The sequence below is a fragment of the Drosophila mauritiana genome, chromosome 2R (genome assembly GCF_004382145.1).
Source record: "Drosophila mauritiana strain mau12 chromosome 2R, ASM438214v1, whole genome shotgun sequence".
Taxonomy (NCBI): domain Eukaryota; kingdom Metazoa; phylum Arthropoda; class Insecta; order Diptera; family Drosophilidae; genus Drosophila; species Drosophila mauritiana.
The window spans coordinates 1687286-1709995 of record NC_046668.1 but is presented as its reverse complement, the minus strand read 5'-3'; the positions used below and the strand labels follow the sequence as shown (position 1 = coordinate 1709995).

At 38.5% G+C, this 22710-nt stretch overlaps 1 protein-coding gene across 3 annotated transcripts in view; it reads left to right on the top strand.

Moving 5' to 3' along the window:
• LOC117136631 (nipped-B protein) overlaps window positions 1-22710 on the top strand; it is a 57863-nt gene that overhangs the window by 19021 nt on the left and 16132 nt on the right. For all 3 annotated transcript variants that reach the window (XM_033297619.1, XM_033297620.1, XM_033297618.1), the window contains 2 exons: window positions 18166-18840; window positions 18899-19130. In XM_033297619.1, the coding sequence (XP_033153510.1) occupies window positions 18166-18840; window positions 18899-19130 (907 nt within the window). The remainder of the gene's footprint in view (window positions 1-18165; window positions 18841-18898; window positions 19131-22710) is intronic.

The window sequence follows — 22710 nt, the reverse complement described above, 5'->3', positions numbered from 1 at the left end:
CCTGAATTGATAAATGACTGAATGCAAAAGAGACAGAACTATGAAAATAACCACACCACCATTAACAGTCTTTTGTTCGAACTAATGCAGTTTAGGGAATACGTAAAAGATTTGGAAATGGCTATGCAGCTTTCTGGACTTGGACTGTTTAACCCCAAATTAATAAACTATATAATATTAATAATAATTTAATAATATTTTAAATATTAAAACATCCACTTGGAGGATAAATCAATAGTATAATTTTAGGTGAAAATCTATTTCTGGTTTTATAGATTTGACACCACTATACACACCACTTAATTTAACAAAAATAAAAAATTTAAAACAACGAAATTGTTGAGATGATTTCAGAGAACAATATTACACTTTACATACTAATGACCATTGTAATAATTGCATTAAATTTGTTGTACTTATATTTAAGATATGTATCATTTAAGACATTTATGATGCTGAATGCAAAACTTAAAATAAGAAAAAATCTAAATCGAAACACTCCACAACAAATAGAAATAGAAGAAACTCCATTTCCCTTACTATATCCATCAATCCCATCCCAAGTATAGGCTATAGGCTATAAGTTAAAGTAAACGTTTGTTTATTTTCACAAGAAGGTAATTAGGACCGGTGGCCCGTCTTTATTTTGACAAAAATCGGAACTAAATTTAAAGTACAAAATTGGGTGGTACCCAGCACCGTCGCTGCTTCTGCTAGCGTCAGTGCCAACTCCGTTGTTGGCTCTGCCATCGTCGCTCCCACGGAAGCGCTTCAGACGCTGATCTTGCATTTATTGGCTACTGCAGGTGCACGGCCGGATGCGCGTGTAAGCCTTCGCAGATTGTTGTTGCGAATTCTTTTGGTGCTAACTCCTCCGCCTTTAAAATCGAGTGTCCCCACTCGTTGCGGTCTTTGGTCGGTTTGTCGTCGGTGGTTTGGTTTATATGGAATTTTGTAACCTTTGTAACCTTAATCAAGATGCGGATCGTTATTACGACGATTCCGGTTATTAGGACGCAGCCCATCAGTATATCGGCTGTGTGGGAGGTTGTCTTTAACAGCTCCAAGGTTTTAGTATTATTGACATTAAGTTCCTTGACAAATTCTAGTGATAGTTTCTCTTCTAGGTTTTTAATTGTCATTTCGGTTTGGAGGATTGCCGGCATACGGTGTACTTGTTCGTAAAGCCTTGTTCATCAATTTCTATTGTGGTATTGCTGAAGTAAATGACAAATGACCCATTAAGTGTTGACGTTGTTCCGTTGACTGAAAATTTGTTGAGTAATATAACTCCGGGTGCGATTTCATCAATTGTGGGGATGTGTTGATTGTTGATTATAATGCAGGTGGCAGGGCGACTTTTTAGGAGATTCGGTAGGCAAGATGAATTACTAATGTCTGTCATGTTCTTATGTTTACAAATCGTTATTTCATTATAAGTATTACATTTTGTAGTTATTGCGAATATTTTATCTTTACATCTAATTACATTTTCGGTTTCTATTTTGTTGACATATTGGCCAATTTTTTTTGGTTTAATTAGAATTTCTTCACATAGTTTGGTATCGGTTACAGGAATTTTTACAATATAGATTAACATTGGTCCGTTACTGGCTATGTTAACTTCTGCTATGTGCATGGCTTCCTCAAAGTTTGTGTAAGGTAATTGATTCTGATCTAATATTCTTTTAACTTCATTGATCTCCTCGTCTCCTAGTATTTGGGGGTTGCTAATTTCTGCTTTTGCCCACTGTATGGCCTGATTAAGATTAAGAATTTCTTCATTAAGCATTTGAATTTGAAACATTAATGTGGTGCTAGTATCCCTTTGAGCGTCTCCTTCATATTTCAGGCTGTTTATTAAATTTCTATTGGCAGGCGTGATTTTATTTATATTGTCAATGATAAGCCTATTAAGAATAACCTGGTTATTGTTGTTAGTTAAAGCTGAATTTATTTTTTCCTGAATTATTTCAAAATCTCTGCTATCTGGAGATCCAGCCAGCCATTTCCAAGCACTACCTATTAGATCTATATGTCTTTTCTTTTTACTCCTGACTTTCAAGCTATTGATTAGGTTTTTAGAAATCCTGACTTCCTCTATTATGAAGGGTAGGATTGGGTCGCAAGTTTTTAATTTCATTAAGGCTGTCTGGTTATTTTATCAATTGTTTTTTCATATTCCTCTATGTCAATAATATGGATTAATCGAAAGATCCCCGTTTGAACCTGGCTAGTCTTGTAGTCAGTGTCACAATGTCAGAATTAGTGTAGTCCGTTATTTGTACGTCCGCAGCGCACACAGTCAGAAGGGCTCTGTAAGTGACAGTGTTTAATTTCTAATTAGTTTTTTATAAATTATTCTCACGCTTTCTGCTAGTACTCTGGTGTTTCTGTTTTCCTTTACAATTTCTTTTTTGTATCTGGGTGACAATTTGGTGCCTAATCTTTTATTGTTTTGTACGAATATTTCTTGTCCAGGATAGTTATTTTTTATCCGATTCCTACTTGTATTATGGTGAGCTAGATCTTTTTCCTGTGTGAGCTTTATTTTGTCCGTAATTTTCTGTCTTTCTGTCTGTAATAGTTTAGGGTCCAGAGAAACTTTTCTGCCAAAGAATAAATCGACCGGTTTCCTGTTTGTGGTTGAGTGTATTGAATAATTATATTTGACAACTGATCTCTCTATAAGGTCGTTTAATGAACTGTGTAATTTCTCGGCTTTTTGGCATCTAATAATTTCTGAAAGAGTTGAATGAAAGCGTTCGATCTGACCGTTGGCTGAGCTGTTGTAGGGTGGTGCTTTATAGACCTTTATATTGAACTGGTCTTGCAGCATTCGCATTATGGGACCTGATCCTAGGAACTTTTCGTTATATATTACCACTACTTCAGGAATACCGAAGCTTATTAGTATTTCTTTCAGGGGTTGTTTTATGTCTCGAGTTGCTCGTGAATTGACTATTTTAGCTTGTGCGAATTTAGAAAATTTATCTATTGCTGTGAGGACTACTTGTTTACATGTGAGATAAAAGTCGACATGAATAATTTGCCCTGGGTATTGTGGTATAGGTATGCTTTGTAGGTCTGGCTTATTTGGGTGTCTTTCGTATTTTTGTTCTTTGCAGGTCCGACATTCCTTCGTTATTTTTGTGATTTTAGCCCTCATTTGTGGAAAATATACTTTTTCTAACAGGTGCTATTTGTTTTCGCTGCTATTGCGGTGTGCTCTCCTGTGTTCCGATATAATTGCGTTTTCTTGGTCATTTTCGTCGGTCAGGTCTGTAACTATTTTATTAGAGAATCTGGTTTTGTAATTATTAAAAAGTGGATAAATTTCTTGTAGTTTCGCTAAGGTTTCCTCGTCGGTGTAGATTCCATTTATGAAAGACGGACGGATTGAGTCTATCTTTTAGAATTTGTATCAAATTGTCTGAATTGAATATTTCTTCTGTAATAGTGTGTCTGTGATATGTTGGAAAAACAATTTCAAATTTGTAAGATTTATTTCCTAAAGATAGCAATATTTGATTTTTAAAAACATTTATTGGTTCTTCTGCCACGGGTATTAGTTTTTTGGGGGAGCTGAAACTACTGTGCACGGTTCCTGTCATAGCATTTCCATGCGTTTGCAAGGGAGGTCTACTCAATTCATCTGCAACCACGTTTTTCTTGCCAGGTTTGTGCAAAAGTTCGTGGGTGTATTCTTCTAAAATTGATTTTCATCTTTTTATTTGATCGTTACGGCTTTTTGGATTGGTTGGGTGTGTGAGAGACTCGTGATCTGTCAATATCTTTATTTTGGTTGGACCATACAAAAAATTTCAAAAAGTTTGTATTATGGCCAGCTTTTCTTTTTTGTTCGGTGAGTAACTTTCTTCTGCCTTACTTAAGGTTCTAGAAATAAACATTATTGGTTTGTCCTCCTGAGCTAATACGGCTCCTATCCGATGCATAATCGGAGGCATCGGTGGTCAATTGGAATTCTTAACTATAATCTGGAAAAGCCAGCATGACTTCTTCGGAAGCTAGAGTTTGTTTTAGTTTATGGTATTGAATGCTTCCCTATCGTTTTCGTCCAGGTAGATTAGCGTTCTGTTGGAGGCATTTTTTGAAATACGGCCTCGGCCCTCTTCCCCTCTTAAAAGGGCTGTAAGGGGCTTTGCGAGTTTCGCATAATCTTTGATAAAGCGACGTAAAAACCCTGAGAGTCCTAAAAAGGAACGAAGATCTTTGAGGGTCTTTGGCTCGGGAAATTCTACAATAGCCCTGACTTTTTCAGGATTCTTTTTTATTCCAGTATCGGCCACTAAAAACCCTAAAAAGTCCACTTCTTTTTTGAAGAATTCACATTTGTCGAGCTGGATTCACATATTTGCTTCTTCTAGAATATTAAATATTATCTTGATGTCTTTTAGATGGTTTTCCTCATTTTTGCTAAAGATGATGATGTCAGCGATGTATACGAAACACCTAATTCCTATATGTTCTAAGTATATCGTCCAGCGTCCGTTGAAAAATTAAAGGAGCGTTTTTGAGTCCAAACGGTAGAGTGGTAAACTCGTATTTACCCTGGTTAACTGAGAATGCTGTTTTTCCAATATCGGATTTTCTTAGTGGGATTTGGTGAAAGCCGCTTTTGAGGTCAATGACTGAGAAAAACTTATTCTGTCCTAGCTGTGCATGTACGTTGTTAATGTCCGGTATGGGGTATCTGTCTGGAATGGTAACCATGTTTAATTTCCTATAGTCAATTACCATTCTGTGTTTTCTCTGTCCTGATGCGTCCATTTTTTTTTGGGACAATCCATATGGGGAATTGTATGGAGATCGTGAGGGTCTAATTATGTCGTTTGCGAGCAGCTCTTGTATTTGTTTTTCTACTTCTGGTCTAAGAGCCTCTGGGTACGGGTAGTGTCTTGAGTATATTGGGCTCTCGTTTGTACTTCTTATAGTGGCTTCTACTCTTGTTGTGTATGTCAGTTTTTCGTCTGGGTCCCCAAAAAGTTTTTTAAAGTTTAAGCAAATAGTTCTTAAATGTTTCTTTTGAGTTTCTGTAGCGTGTTCTACTTGAGTATCAAATTTGTTGACTTCGCGTGAGGTTTTCTGTTTTATTTTAATTTTTTTTTATTCTGTTATGAAATATACCCCTTTTGCATATTAATTTATGCTTTTACTTCGCGCAGTGTATCGTTTCCGATAATGGCATCGAAGGTTTTTAAGGAGGGTAGTATAAAAAATTTAATAAAAGTATTTTTTATGTCAAAAGGATTGGCGATTGTATGGTGTGTTATAAGAAGTTAACACAGAGTTAACGAAAAAGGGTTGGTTGTTTTTGATTGGTTTCTTAGCTAATCTTGGTTGGATGTAATTTTTGTTAGATCCGGTGTCTATCAGAATGTTGATCATCTCTCCATTACCTGCTTTAGATTGGAAGTAGGGTAACGAAGAGGGTTCTACTCTAAAAAATGTAATTCAGTATGTTCTGCCTCGTCTGTAACCTGCTCGAAATTTTAGATTTCTGAATAGTATTCATTGAGTGTTGCTTCATCAGTTCCTGTTGGTTCGTCGCTGTACTCTGTAGTTTGTTCGCTAGCGGTGGCAGTCCGTTTAGTCCTTGTGGTGATGGTCTCTTTTCTTGCTGTCCAAATCTGGGTCTGTTCATGTAGTTAACTTGTTTTGTCTGCATACTTCTATCTATGTCCATAGGCTCTGGCCTAAGTTGTGGCTTTGGGGCCGATGGTCTTGGTGGCTGTGTTGGTAGGTTGTCATAGTGTTGTTGATAATTCCCTCCATATTGTTGCTGTGGTACATAATGAGTTATTCTAGGGGTCTGTGGAACATAAGCCAAGTGTGGAATGAATGGTTGTCGACCTGCGTTTGAGAATTGTTGTACGGGTTTTCTTGGTAGGGGTGGTCCTCTACCAGGGCCTTCGAATTGGCTATTATTTGCGTAATTGGTTCTAAATTTTTGGATTTCCAATTTCTCGCATAGCTGAAGTGCTGATGGGAGATCTGCGGGCTCTTTGGTTCCCAACAGTCTTGGCAAGTCGCCGTTCAGGCCTCTGACGAAGGTGTCAAGTGCCTTGGATTTGGCAAAAAGATCCATTGATTCTTTTCCCATTTCCATGCAAGTAATTTTGTTCAAAATAAGAGATAGGTGGGTCTAAACTTGCTGGTAGAAATCTGCTGTACTTTGATTTCCTTGCACCAGCGAGGTCATTTGGTATTCTAGTGTGGTCACATCGCGTTTATCCGCGTAGTGTGCTGTCAAACATTTTGAGATAGCTGTCCAATTTAGTGGGGTGTTGTAAGACTCCAGGACTGAGTCTGCGTTGCCTACAATTTTGTTCCTGATAACATTAAGGATTCCGTAATATTTGGGGGATCCTGCTAATGATGAATATATTTTTAATATTCTCTACGCTTTTTCTCCATGAGCTAAATTCTCCTGCTTGGCCAGAAAATTCCCTTAAACACTTTACTATATCTGGGAGTCGTTTTAATTCACTCATATTAACATTATTGATATAGACTGCTTGATCAAGTAGTGGTGCAGTGTATGAGTTTAATTTTTGGTTCAAAATTCTCTCTACTATTTCCTGAATTTGTCCCTGCATATTGGCTATGTTAAGGGCTTGGTTTACTTCGGGGCCAGTGTTATTATTAAGTAGGGCAGGCCTAAGTAGATTGTTTGGGTTTGCCATGATTATTTATAAAATATTTTTTCTTAATATTTTTTCAAAGTGTTTCTCGTATAGATTTAAAATTTTTTTCAAATATTTTTCTTTTAAAAAAAAAATTTATTTCATATAAATTTTGTATGTTTCAAATATTTTTTCCTTAAATTTTTGTTAGAAAATTTTAGATTTAAATTTTAATTTTGTCTGTTTTACAAGTATTTTTTCCTTTACTTTTTGTTTTATATTTTATATTTTTAGATTATTTCTCCTATAGATTTTTCACTTTTCGTATAGATTTTGTATGTTTTACACTTGCGTTTTTTTTTTATTCTTATCTCTTAACTTGCTTAACTTACAGTATAAAATACATCCTGAACCGGTTATTTGGTATTCTTCCTTCTTGCTCCTGGGGGCTACTGGGGTACCTTCGTAACACTTCCGTCCAGTCGTCTGCGGCGATTGCCTTCAGGCCGATGTAAGTGAGTCCTTTTGTGCAGGATCCGTCCCACGGTGATCTTGGCAGCCAATTGGGTGCTCTTACAGATTTGTTGTATTTGTTTGTTTTTGTTGTTTTTATCGTTCGCGAACCGGTGCAGCCTATGGGGTGCACTTACTGGATTTTTGTTACGACGAAGGATTTTTTCCGCGGCAGGACCCTTTTAACGTTGGGCGCCAGTTAAAGTAATCGTTTGTTTATTTTCACAAGAAGGTAATTAGGACCGGTGGCCCGTCTTTATTTTGACAAAAATCGGAACTACCGTCGCTGCTTCTGCTATCGTGAGTGCCAACTCCGTTGTTGGCTCTGCCATCGTCGCTCCCACGGAAGCGCTCCAGACGCTGATCTTGCATTTATTGGCTACTGCAGGTGCACGGCCAGATGCGCGTGTAAGCCTTCGCAGATTGTTGTTGCGAATTCTTTTGGTGCTAACTTATATAATAATGTCCCAGCTGCGCAGCATCCGTTTCTAATAAAGCCGGTCTAATAGCCGTTCTTGTAAACATCCTAAAGCCTTACCTAAGCCGATTTGACTGCTCTTTTTTAACCATTTCCTAATCCTAAGAATCCAAGAGCGAGGCTCTCCCGAAATACAATTATTATTAAAATACTGAGGCTTCTCCTCAATCAAATTTACATTTGATATTAAGTCTTAAGCTGAGATCAAAAGAATAAAGACGTGAAAACTATTTCCCCGATAATTTTTTATTTCTTAGCGTTGTCCTTAGTCAACTGACGGGACATTAGTTCGACTTAAAAATATCACAACTAATTTTACTGTATATATTGTGTGTTATTTTTTGGAGGAAAGGTGTTTTATACGTACATTCAGTCATTTGATTTGGAATTTTAGTATAACCGGAAGTGAAAATGACTCTGACGCGCCAACTGAATCGCCTGATCTTGTTCATGTAAGTTACGAAAATAAGCGTATAGAACATTGGAACCTTGCAGAACAACTAAGAGATTCAGCAACGTCATCAATCAATGCTTTTCCGAAAAATCTAAAGAAATGGTAAAATCAAAGGCATTAGAATAACAAGATGAGTAACGGCCATACATTGGTTTTGCACTATGCATCCACTTTTTTTAGGTGACGGCCAAAATTGCCCTCTCTCCGCTCGGGTAAAACTGAAAGAAAATAGAATTTACATGATTGTGTGATTAGAAACAATAGACGTGAACGTGTATATGTGTGAGTGCTTGTGCTAGAAGACGAAATTCTGCCAAATGATCAGCATTCCTGAATTCAATCCAGAAAGTGAACCATTTTCGATATGGAAAGAAAAATTTGATATCCATTTGTGCGAATTAAATCTCAGTGAAGAAAGCATTCAACAGGCATTGTTACTAAAATCTATTGGATCAGTACCGTACACTGAAAAATGAAGTGAAAATGAAACCGTTGGAAGTTGGTATGCACGTGTCAGTTAGCATTAAATTGCAAGTTTGGACAACATCTGGAACATCTGTTTTAAAACAATTCATCATGAGTCTTCCAAGTGCAATTTTTAAACGGTTTTGTGAAGAAGACGAGCATCTATCTCTGTCGGACGCATTGAGAAAAGCAATGATAATGGAGACGAAGATTACCGCTAAGAGAGCTAAAGAGAACGTGAACTACGTACATAGAAGCAACCGCGATAACTTTAATCTCTCGATCTCTTTCACATGAATGTTGTTTGCGACACTGGTGCACCTTGCACATTGATTCCAAAAGCAACATATGAAAAAGCAAATATGAAGCGGACACTAAGAAAATGTAAAGTGACGTTTGTAAATTATAATGTTGACACTATCGAAATTGTTGGTGAGTACGATGCAATGATTGAATATCGAGGCATAAAAAAACAAATGATAGTCGTATTTACAAATACAACGAGTCCAGCTTTGCGTGGTAGGACATTTTTAAGAGCCTTTAGCTTTGATTTAGTACAGGTAAACAGCATAAATGTGAACGAGCAGTACTCTGTAGTTACAGAACAAATTAAAAATGAATTTTCGGAAGTATTTTAAACCGATTTAGTTTCATTCAACGCTAGTAAAGCTACATTGAATTTAGAACATGGCTCTAAAGCAATATTTTTCAAGCCAAGGCAGTTACCACTAGCATGGAAAGATAAAATTGAACATAAGATAAGACTTAGACTATTGACTTAGGTGTTTTAGAGCACGTTGACAGTTCTGATTGGGGAACTCCATTGGTGCCAATTTTAAAACCCGATGGTGATATTAGAATATGTGGTGATTATAAAGTTACTTTATGTCTGATTGATTTTAGATACCCATTACCGAGAATAGACGACATATTTGCAGCACTTCAAGAAGGCACATTAAATACAAAGCTTGATTTAAGCAACGCATATAATCAGTTACACTTAGATGGGGAATCTCAACTAAGATGTACTTGGAGCACACACATTGGTCTTTTGAAAGTAAAGCGATTACCTTTTGGTATAAAGACAGCAGCAGCTATTTTCCAAAAGACAATGGAAAGATTGTTTCAAGGCATGCAAGGCATAGTAGTTAATCAAGACGAGATTACTGTGTCTGGAGCTCGTTTGCAAAGGGTAGACAGGGTATCATGTGTGTTATCGGCACCGACACCTTAAAATATATCAAAGCTTCGAGCTTTCATAGGAATGACTAATTACTCTTCAAAATTTGTAAATAATTTTGCACAGATAATGAGTCCGTTGTATAAATTATTGCAAAAAGACGCAAAATTTCAATGGTCCGATAGTTGTGAAAACTCATACAACAAAATAAAAGTACAGATAACTTCTGATCAGGTGTTAGTTCACTATAATCCTGACTTACCAATTGTACTTACGAAAGATGCTAGTTTTTATGAAGCTTCAGGTGTTTTAGCACACAAATTCTCAGATGGTCTAAAACCAATTGCATTCATTTCAAGGCCACTATCAAATAGTGAAATCAATTACAGCACACTTGATAAAGAACCTCTTGCTATTGTATATAGCGTAATGAAATTGAAACAATATCTGTTAGGTGTGAAATTCATTTTGAAAACTGATCACAAACCTCTGTTAGGTATATTTGGAGAAAAGAAAGGATTGCCACTTATGGCATCTGCACGATTGCAATGATGGGCATTCATCTTATCAGGTTTTCAATTCAGCATTGAACATATTAAAGGGTTTTTAAAGGTTTTTCGAATGAAGCAGAATGTCAAGAATTCCGCAAATCGGAGTGATTGATAAGAATGATGATGATTTTAATTATGTGAACTTTATACACTCAAACAGTCCATGCAAATTGAATTTCATGAGTATTGCTCGTGAAACACGACGTGATTCGATCTTGTCAAAAGTTTGTGAATCTGTAAAATTTGGATCACTACAAAAATTAAATAAAAATATATTTGGTAGCTTCATCAATAAGGCCAATGGATTGTCTGTAGAATATGACTGTATAATGTTATCCCTACTAAATTTAGGCAAAAGATTCTACAATAATTTTATAAGTCACATCTTGGTATGGTGAAAATCAAAATGTTCCGTTCCAGGAGCAACAACCAAGCCCAGAAAAATCTTCAATAATTCCTTCGAAAACAAATGAACTGAAGCAGATGGACAGGAGCAGAATCCATGTAGATTTTGCAGGGCCAATAAAAAATAATTACCTAATGGTTGTAGTTTGTTTATATTCCAAATGGCTTGAGGTTTTCAAGACAAAGACATTACATCATCATTCACAATATCTAAATTACGAAATTTGTTCTGTAGAAATGGTTTATTTGATACATTAGTTTCCGATAACGTAAGACAATTCACGTCTGATGAATTTAAAATGGTATAAATCACATATTGACCTCGACTGGTCATCCAGCAACTAATGACCAAGCAGGGAATGTCGTCAAAACAGTAAAAAAGTCGCTTTATGCAAGCATGAATTTTATACGCTTCAAATATTTATTGTGACTGATCTTGAGTACAATATTACTGCACGCAGGCAGCTAAATTACATGCTAAAGAGAGTCTCACAATAAGAGAAAAAAGCTTTTGGTTACCGCGACCAAAAGAGGGAGAAACTGTGCATTGACTTTATTACATATGTCGCAGATCATTTAAATGAGACGTAATTTCGTGTTTCTGTTTGGCACGCGCCATGCAGGCGCCTCTTTTTATTTTTCTGATGCGCGGCAGACAACCGTTAGAGTTTCTGCCGAACGTAGCCTGGTCGCGGGTAGGAGCGGGGGGAAGTAGATGTCTGTACGAAAACGAGAAGCATACAGAAGAATGCGGTGTGCATAAGTATTGGTGTATGCGGACTAGAACAACTGTTATAATTGTGTTGGTATTGCATGTAAAGTCAAGGACTACGCATAATTCTGATTTTGTGAAGAAGAGATCAGTCAGTCAGTTTTCGATCGTTGTGCATAACAGACATGCTTCGCTCAAGCGCCAGGAAACGTCGCGCGAACCATAACGAGTGTAGTGCAGAGGGAGAAGGGCATCCTGATGACTCTTCGACACATACATATTTTCAACACTACATCTCAATGCAATATGTCAACCCTTACAGATATTTTTTATCTTAATTCCAAAATCAAAATACATTATTCTGTTATTTTAAACCCATCCCTTGGATACACTTTTCATGTTTATATCTATTCAAATTTTTGGGTAGAACATCTGCTATCATGTTTTCTGTGGGTACATAATTAACTTCTATTATATTGTTCTTATACAGTTGTCTGATATAATGATATTTTATGTCTATATGCTTACTACGTGCACTGGGCACTCTGGTTGTCGATATAAACCTTAGTTGCCTGGGTTTCACCAAAACCCATTTGGTTGACCAATTTCTGAACATACGCCACTTCCTTCGCTGCCATGGAAAGTGCCACATACTCTGACTCTGTGCTGCTTAGAGAAACAACTTATTGTTTCTTTTAGTCCCACGTAAAGGCAGCTCCTGCAGCAATACATGCCCATCCAGTAAAGGATTTTCGGTCCGTGGTGTCACCAGCCCAATCCGCGTCAACATAGCAATGTATAGGCACACCAGTACGCTCGTAGTGTAACTGCAAATCAGCTGTGCCTCTCAAGTATCGCAGAACTCGCTTTGCACCGGCTTCGTGCTCTTTATGTGGGTCAGCGTTCCGTTGTGATAGTTTAATAACCGAATGCATAATATCAGGTCGAGTTGTGATTGCCAGATACATTAATGAGCCAATCGCGATTGATAGCTGACTTGATTCACCTTCTGACAATCGACCTGCTTCCAGTGGGATGAGATTCGGCTTACAATCCTGCATTGAGTAATCATTGAGAAGGCTCTCAATATACTGCTTGTGGCCAATCCTGATGCCACCAGTTTCTCCGTCACGTTCAATTTCGATACCCAGGTAATGACTTAGCTCGCCCCCGTCTACGACATCGAATTCTTTTGAAATTGATGCTTTAATATCGCACAGTTCCTCCTTGCTTGAACTGGCTATGATAAGGTCATCTACGTATACTACAACAAGGTTCTTACTTTTTCCAGAATTACGGGTGTAAACACATGACTCGCTAGGGCATGGAGAAAACCCAATCCTTTTCAGTACTTCATTCAGTAGTTTATTCCATTCTCGGCCGCTCTGCTTCAGTCCATATATAGATTTGTGTAGCCTCAGCACCTTCTTCGGATATCGTTCATCGATGAATCCCTCTGGCTGCCTCATATATACCGTTTCGTGAAGATCACCATTCAAATATGCAGACGAGACGTCCATTTGGTGCTTCTCACCTGCCGGCAAATCCACCAATGACCAGGTTTTATTCGCACGTAGGCTCTCCAACTCCTTGTGCATTGAGGTTCTCCATTCCTCAGAGTTTCTTATGGTTAAAGCCTCCTTGACGTTTGTTGGAATCGGAACCTCATCCGTACTCATGCCGTTGACCATGTTGTATTGTTTTCGCAGTCTTCCAGGTTTACAAGTGTAAATCTTCTTCGTCCGTCCACGTCCTCTGACTTCGGTGGCTTCATTGTCTTCAGTGGATGACGCTACTCCTTCTGAATCGTGTTGCTCGACAGACGCTACGTCGTAATCGGGTTCATCTGACACCTGGAAAACATCATCTTGTTTCTTACCCTTAGCAACACAGATTGGAAGGTGCTGCATCTCCACAAGTTGAATATCGGGAGAAGATACTGTTTGCCCTGCCGTCATACCATCATCCTTGTCGTTTTCAAATACAATTACGTCACTAGCAACATAGACATTCTTCCTGGTAGGATTGAAGCATCCCTTAGAAGCATCAGAGTATCCAACCAAAATATTTGCTTCGCCCTTCGCAGCCTTCGACCCAAATATCTTCAGGTGGGACACATATGGCTTTCTTCCAGTCCAAGACTCGAACGGATTGCGTAGATAAGCAGCAGTATTGATAGCTTCAGCTCAGCCCATAGTGAGTCGCCGACGCCTGCGTGAATCATCATAGTCCTTGTCATCTCGACCAGGGTTCGGTTAGCGCGTCCGCTACACCGTTTTGTTGTGGGGTGTGCGGTACCGTCAATTGTCTCTTTATGCCGTTTTCTGTCAAGATAGATTGAAACGCTTTACTCAAATACTCAGGCTCGTTGTCGCTCCTTAATGCTTTCAACTTCTTGCCGCTTTGGTTTTCGGCAAATGCTTTAAACTCCTTGAATTTGGCCAGTATTTCATCTCTCGTCTTTGTGAAATATCTATCTATCTATGACAAAATAGCGTGCACCTCCACAGACGTCGCTTGCATTGGACCACAGATATCACTATGCACTAGCTCCAGTACTTCATTTGTGCGATTTCCAGAGGCTCTTGGAAAACTCTTCACACATATTTTGCTTTTTGCGCAACTCAAACAGTCATTTTCTTTTGCGCCACTTAAATATTTTTTCTTTAGTCCGAGTACCATTTCTTGTTTGATCATTTTGATCAAGTTACAAAGTTTAAATGACCGAATCTCTAGTGCCACTTTCTGATTAAATTTGTCTGTGCAACGAAACATGCACTTTCAACTTTTCTTTCATTTTGGAACAGAAACAAATCACTTTGCTGTTCAGCAATCAAAACAACTTTATTCTTATCATTCTTTAAAATTCAGCGCCCGTTTTCGAACGACACGCGACAGGTTATTTTCACTGTACCACGACCGTCAGCCATAATATATTTATTGTCAGCCAAAAGAATGCGCTCTTTATGCTCTCTGAAGTTTTTAAACATCGCTCTCTCACTGCACAAATGAGCCGTTGCTCCTGAATCAAGGCACCACATATTTTTTGGCAATTCGCCAAGCTGTACAGTTGAACAGAGCACAGAGAATGATTTCTCGGTATTTAAGTTTTCGCTCTCTCTATGTTCTCCTTTCCTTTGCCTACAGTTTACAGCTTTGTGGCCGCTGCGACCACAATTCAAACAATTAACTGTTCTTTTTCCGTTAGGCAGTTGCCGATTATTTACTTGCACACTCTTCTACATGTCACTTTTCGGTTTTTGTTTCGCAGACCGAATTCCAATTCCGAATGCACTTTCATTTGCCATACGCCTGTGCCCTTCCTCTTGTAATTTTATTTTTAACATTTTCAATGTGGGTAACTCATCGCGCGTTTCTATTGCAACTACGAAATTTTCAAACGATTCCGGCAAACTGGACAACAGGAGAATACTTAGGACCTCTTCTTGGATCACCAATTGGATTTCTTTTAGTTTTTCGACAACCGCACATAAATTGTTCACATGACTTGAAACAACTTCTGTTTCAGACATTTTCATGTGCAACAACTGCTTTAGCAAACATATACGACGTGCCGGTCCTGAGGGGGTGTGGATTTCACCAAGCCTTTGCCATGCCTCTACAGCCGTCTCACTGTTTTAATGTGGGATGTCTTAATGCATAGCATTATACTTGCAAATGCTTTTTCGTCCTTCGCGTCGAACAAAGCCTTTAGCTCAGCACTATCATTTTCGTTTTTAACCACACGTCCACACAGTACCCCCCATAATTCAAGTACAAAATACATCAAGTTTTTCTATTTGGTTTATTGATGAACTCATTTTTACTTCGATAATTTTTTTCGTATTAAATTGTTGAATTTGAATCACAATATTTAAAGATGCCGAATATTCTAATTCGTTTAGAAGTATTCACTTTTATGTCCGCGTGAGCTGGGCCCATAACCTATTCGATTCAAATATTTATTGTGACTGATCTTGAGTACAATATTACTGCACGCAGGCAGCCAAATTACATGCTAAAGAGAGTCTCACAATAAGAGAAAAAAGCTTCAGGTTACCGCGACCAAAAGAGGGAGACAGAGTGCATTGACTTTATTACATATATATTTTCAACAAATTTTGACAAAAACTGTGATTTTGACATCACATTAAATAGATTTCTTATGGATTATAGGAACACAATTCATCGTACAACTGGGGAATCACCTGCTAAATTATTTCTAGGTCGAATGTTGAAAACACATTTTCGTTATTGAAACCACCTTTGGTGAAAGAACACAAAACAACAACAAGGCAAAATTATTAGAAATAAAAAAGGTAATAGAAATGTTCGTTTTTCGAAAGGTCGAAAAGTTATGGTCAGGGACTATAAAAAACCGAACAAGGCAGGTTGGGTTGGACTCAAGCAGTTGTAAGCGAAAGACTTGGATCTCGATCATATTATTGCATCTTTTAGCACAACAACCGAGAAACAAAACGCCATCTAAATCAAATAAGAAATCAAGAAAATGTAAAATTAAATGAATATGAAAAGCAAAACACCGGTGTCGATAATAACATTCATGAAAACATATCAAATGAAAAATGTAATGAAAACATTAAACAATCGTAGTGAAGTCTATTCAGAATGTCTAATGATAAAATTTAATTTAAAAATATAATCGAAATAAAAATGTAAAACAAAATGTGAAAAGCAATTGAAATTTAAATGAAAACTAAAAAAATATGTGTAAAAGGCGTATATTTTTAATAACTTAAGATATATTTGTTTTATACAAATATGAATATGTTATATTGGTATATACATATATACATATATAAGCAAAACTAAGAAGAATGGGCATGTTAGGTATTATAAGTTTATTATAAGACGGTCACACATTAGCACATTCATGTCGTGTAAATACTTTTTAATAAAATAGTTGGAAATCAAGCTTGTACGTTTACACAACATTTTTGTTGATAATTAATAAAAATTTGTAATACATCTATATAATAATCGGTATCCAAGGAACACCACAGACAGGACATTACAACTGAATCTTATTTGAAATTTAAATAATTAAAGTGGGTCACTTACATACAGTATTATTAAGTCAAATGACTTAATAAATATACTATTTAATACAAAGGAAATACAAATGAAATTATTATAACTACTGTAATTTAAAACATAAAAAAAGTCATTACATTGAGAAAAAAATATATTTCATATAAATAATACATAGTAGAAAGTAAAAATTTATAAAATAAATAAAAATGTCAAAAATATGAAAAGAATAGAGAATAAAGATTTAAAGTCTAAGAACTTCTAAAGTAAAGGGCATATTTTATGAAATTTACAATGCATGAGCATACTTGTGCACACATAAAGTCGTCGGCTGTAACTGTATGCGTAGGAGAGAGCTCCTGGCTGTAAAGCTCTTCGCTTTCTCCCAGCCCAGATGATGGTTGCAAAGAGAGCATATGCTGGTGAGGGATCTGTTCATGTAGTGGGCATTGGTGTGTCCAAGTCTGAGTCTGCTAATAAGTGTTTGGGTTTTCCTGGTGCGGGTTGTGGTGTTGTAGGAGTAATTCGGTGTGGTAGCTTCTTAACTGCTTCCTTTATGTATATTATTTCGCTTGAAAAGAATGGTGCAGAATTCCAAATTTGATTTTGCTGGTTTCGCTTGTTACACTATAGCTTTCTATTCCATCTATCTGTGTAAAGGAATTTTTGGTTGGGAATAGAATTTTTTAGGGATTGAAAGAGTCGTTCGAAAGTTGTGAAGGGTGTTCTAGAGTTATTGTATTTTGTTAGAGATGTGTTGGTAGCTATATCTAGAAGTAGAATTTTTTAATTGGATTGGTTTTTATTGGTGAAAATGGGGCACTTAGCTTGGACAAGTGTCTATTATTTTTGTATCATGGTTTGTTGTGGTTAAATGCTTTTAGATTTTTTTTAGTAAAGAAAGTTCCTGGTTCCCCCACGGAACTCTACGGGATACTGGTGTAATATTATTTTAATTTTTTTAGAAGATAAGAGAGCGACTCTACTGGCTCAGGCTTATTATTGAAAGATCAAACATTTTCAGATCGTATTTCTGACCATATTTCGTCTATTGTCAATAAGGCCAGGGGTGTGCATGGTTTTATAAAAATGTGGTCAAAGGAATTTGATGAATTTGACAACCAAAACCTTATTCATTACGCTAGTCCGTCCGATCCTTGAGTATGGATCACCTGTTTGGAGTAGTCAATACGTAATTTACTCGGACTGTACTGAATCGGCCCAACTTACTGCTTAGTAGTTTACGGCGCTTAAATTAGGATGCAAACCTTATATTACCTCCTTATTCTAGTAACTAATGTTAATTAATTTACCTTCCCTAGCTAACCGTAGACCGATGCTTGGAACAGTCTTTATTTGTAAGCTTATTCGTGGTGATGTTGATAGTCCGGACATGGTTGACCGGCTACACTTACCTGTTCCAAGTAGATTCATTAGAAGCTACATACCATTAATCTTTAATTATTGTAAATCTAACTATGAGTTGCATGACCCTTACAGAGTTTTCTTTAGTCCTGACTCTAGCGCTCTTAAAGCAATTAATTCTTACTTTTTAACGCATAATTAGATCTTTCTAATATTTATATAGTTCCTCGTTGCCGTATTTTTTTTTATTAATCGCCTCAATCTTCTCGCGAATCGAGCCGTACAATACACGGTCAGCGGTGCGCTAATAATATATTACAAAATATTATTTATTACATTTCAGATTTTTCGCAAGGAAAGATACGATAAAATAAGAAACAGTATCTTAGGCGACATTTTGACATCTATTGATCGGTTACCTTCGTCAAAAAAAAATCTTCGCCCATATAAACTTACAAACAATGGCGGAAATATTCAAATGGTTACAGCACTTGTATTGCAATTAATTCAATGCGCCACGATTTTACCGGATTCCCTTTGTGATAGTGGCAAATTTAGTAACAAACCACAAGAGGGAAATTCTTTTGATGAAGAAGGAAAAAAATTGCTTCAGCCTAGTCAGGATCTACTCGTTTTACAAAAATATGATGTAGCTGTCAGCATTGGTGGAAATTTCTTAACAACTTTCCTTAACAAATGCAAATCTCGGTCTAATGAAACTGATTTTCGACCTCTGTTTGAAAATTTTATTCATGATTTACTGGCCACCGTGAATAAGCCTGAATGGCCTGCATCTGAATTATTGCTTTCGCTGTTGGGAACTATGCTGGTTCGATACGTTTCTGATAAGGGTATAGAACAAAGCATTCGTTTGGTATCATTGGATTACCTGGGCATAGTAGCTGCTCGATTGCGAAAAGACACAGTGGAATCTCGGTGTAGAGTTAACATTATTGATTCAATGATTCAATCCATCAAATTAGAGCAAGAAAAGGAGGGAGATGTAACATCAAACAATGTAAGTAATCATATCGGATTTACTGTTAACAAAAATATCTTACGATCGTACATTGCAGGATCAATTTGAACTAGAGCCCGAGGAGCAGCGAACAGATTTTTTGCAAAAGATTCTTCTCGACTTTCTAGCTGTAAATGCTCAAGAAGAAAACTTAATCTGGGATTATGCTAGACATTTTTATTTGGCACAATGGTATCGGGATGTCATATATCAAAGACGTCGGATAAATGATGGCAAAAAAGGTTTGGCTTTCAGGAAGTCTAAAATTTGTAATAATCGGAAGACGAATGGTAAGTTAACGCGTCAAAAGATGTATTAAAACAACGTACTATTATTTATACAGTTCTATATATTTTGTAATGTAGTAATATTAAAATATTGCATTATATTTTTCATCTATGGCCCGACTATCCGGTCAATTCCATTTTATTTATCGTAAAAAATGAATTTATTGGTACATTAACAATCGCAATGTTTTCTAAACACTAAACAGCTGTTTAAACTGTTTTCCATACAATAGACCGGCCAAGCTTTTCATAGTTTTAATTCCGCTCGCAATTACTTTTTTACTCCAATTTGACCATTTAAGTATTTAAATTACATAGCATTATTTACAAAGAAACTTTCGGCTCTCCTATAAATTAATTAATGAATTCCTTCATATTTTATAAGCATTTATGCCTGCCGGTTTCGTTTCATCAACAGTATGGCAGTCTTTCCGATAACTTTTGTCGACGTACGTCGACAAATTGAAACATTTTCTTGCCAACGGCAAAACTTTGTTTGTCAAATTTGAGGTGGGGTAAGAAATAAATTTTTTAGAATGATGTGGATGTTTAAGAAACATCAAGAGACTACTGGGGACTCTATTTTTCCATTTGTAAATAAGATCTGATGCCGTTTTACAAATTGAAAAATTCTTACGATTTCGAAAACCGGAGCTCCGATTTTTCGATTTCAAATCGAAATTATATATAATTTTTGTATATGTTTAGCTATTGAGCTTTTTCAATAGCTGTTGCGAATAATAAAAAACCGAAGAAAGTTTGTTTATATTACGACACTGTTTATTTTGCGAATTGTTTAAGGCAGCTAGGGCCGACAAAGAGCTATATAGAATGCACAAGTTTAGTCTTTTCCGAAACACGAAGAATTGGCAACTGGCGGGACAGACAGCCGAAATACAGCGCCCAAGCTTAACGTTGGTAGATACAAAAAAAAACAAGGAATGAGCGCCGTACAGATAAATCCTCCCCCCGTTGGAAGCTTGGCTTCCAACAGAGTCCTCAAGGGGAAGCAGACACAGCTTGTTCACTGCCCGCCTTATTACTCCAGACGCGGTCCTCAATTCTGCAACTCGAGCGACGCCGTCTCTGCCAGGAATCAACTGCGTGACTCTCGCCAAAGGCCATCTCATTGGGGGTAGATTCTCGTCCTTAACAAGAACGACGTTGTCCACGGCTACGCCAGGCTTTGGGGTGCGTCACTTGGAACGCTGCTGGAGCAACGTCAAGTTTTCTTCCTTCCATCGCGACCAAAATATTTGCTGAAGAAAGGAGATGCGCTGCCAAGAGTCAAGCCGATTATAGTTTAGGCCCGTTATATCTGGCTCGTCAAACGACGAAGGCGGACCACCATTGAGAAAATGCGCCGGAGTGAGGACATCCAGATCGGCAGGGTTCTCTGAAATGGGAACTAAAGGTCTGGAGTTAATAACTGCCGAGATGTGGCACACCAGCGTCCTCAGCTCGTCGAAGGTCAGAACCGCCGTACCCACAGCGCGGTAGAAATGATGTTTGGCCGTTTTCACCGCTGCTTCCCAAAGTCCACCGAAATGGGGCGACCGTGCAGGGATGAACCGCCAGTCAATCGTCTCCGAAAGGCAAAAATTCTGAACGGAGCCTTGATGCTCGCTGCTGAGATATAACCTTCGAAGTTCCAGAAGTTCATTTTTGGCGCCGACAAAGTTGGTGGCGTTGTCTGACCAAATTTGCTTCGGCTTCCGCCGGGTGCATATGAACCTCTTGATTCCGCACAGAAACGCAACTGTCGAGAGATCCTTGATCAGCTCCAGGTGCACTGCCTTGGTTGCAAAGCATCTAAATACGCAGACGTAGCATTTAACCGCGGGCTTGTTTCGAGTATCCGACTTGTGAGAGAAGGGTCCACAGAAGTCTATACCAGCAACCTCAAAAGCGTGAGATCCTTCCAAGCGCTCCTTGGGAAGGTCCGCCATTATGTGCTCTATCAGCCGCGGCTTAATCCGAAAACATCTGATGCACCTGTTCACGGCCTTGGTAACCGTCTTCCTCCCCCCAATAGGCCAATATTGGGATCGAATTGCACCCAGAAGAGCTCGAGGTCCGGCATGAAGATTGCTTTCATGGTAATGCGAGATAATTGCTAGAGTCACCGGATGGGACCTTGGAAGGATTTTGGGTGGCGGCCATCAAAGTCCAATGACGAATTCCGGAGGCGACCGCCTACTCTAAGAAGTCCAAATTGATCCAGGAACGGCGAGAGCGATAATATGGGGCTAGACGAGGAAACTCTTCCCAGCGTTTTTAGGGACTGCAGGTCCTCCCATAAATGCGCGCGCTGCACCAACCGCAGCATCATATGAGTACCCTCTTGAATGTGTGCGACGGTGAGCCCAGGATGACGAATTCCATTACAAAATTTGTAAATGTATGCAAACACTCGTTGCAGTGAGGGGTAAAAATTTGTAAATTTGGAGCTAGCAATTACATCCACGCACTGCGACTTTACGATGAACACACTTCGACGAAGCCAAACAGGACAAACAGCTGTTGGCCAATTTCTTTCAGGCTCCGTAAGATAGGCGGGTCCATGCGCCGATAGTGACGATTCGCTAAGCTCAGACGGCAGGGATCCTCTGGATAAGATGTCAGCCGGATTTTACGCTATTGGAACATAACGCCAAGCCGTGACATCTGTCAGCTCCTGAATGGCAGCAACCCTTTTTGCCACAAATATGTTTTCCTTGCTGGCTGAAGAAGGAACGCGTGAAGCTATTAAGGCGCTACCGCAAGGGCGCGCGCAGCCTCCAGACACAACCCAGCCCAGACGAGTTTTTTGAAGCAGGGGCAGTCCTAGCAACAACTTTATCTGACCTACGCACAGCAGCTCATAAAACAGGCTAGCTCCTATTAACATTTTAACACGCTGAGCTTTATGAAATTCCGGGTCGGCGAGCTGCAGGTTTTCTGGAATCTTCCAGTCCCCAATGTCCACATTAGAACTTGGCTGGCGATCCGTGATATTGGGAGCGATAACTGCTGTTATGCTCGTTGAGAAGTCCGAAGTGACAGACCGAATCGCAATTCCTACCGAGAATCCATCAGTCGCGAAGTTGGAATCCCCGATTCCAGTGACGGAGCCGGACAACCTCGACCTCTTAAGTTGCAGTTGATTTGCAAACCGAGAGGTGACCAAGTGCAGTTGAGAGCCAGAATCTAACAAGGCGCTGCAGGGAACGAACAGTCCCGATCGATTCTGCACTAGAACGGTTGCAGTGGCTAGCAGCACAAGGTCACTACCGAGATCCTTGGCAATTAGAGTAGAAGAAGTCGAAAGCGGGGCAGAAGGCTCAGTGTGGGAGCTTGAAGACACCGGACCATGTGGCTGCAAGGAAGGCGGACCATCTAGATGGAGCAGCGTATGATGCCTGATTCCACAGGTGCGGCAGCGGCTCGATCTGCATTGACGTAGCTGATGACCTGCCTTTAGGCAATTTAGGCAAAGTGCTAGTCTCTTTGCCTCGCGCAGACGATCTACTGGCGCTAAGTCTCTAAATTGCGGGCAATAATATATGGCATGCTCTGCACTATGGCAAAGCATGCAACCAAG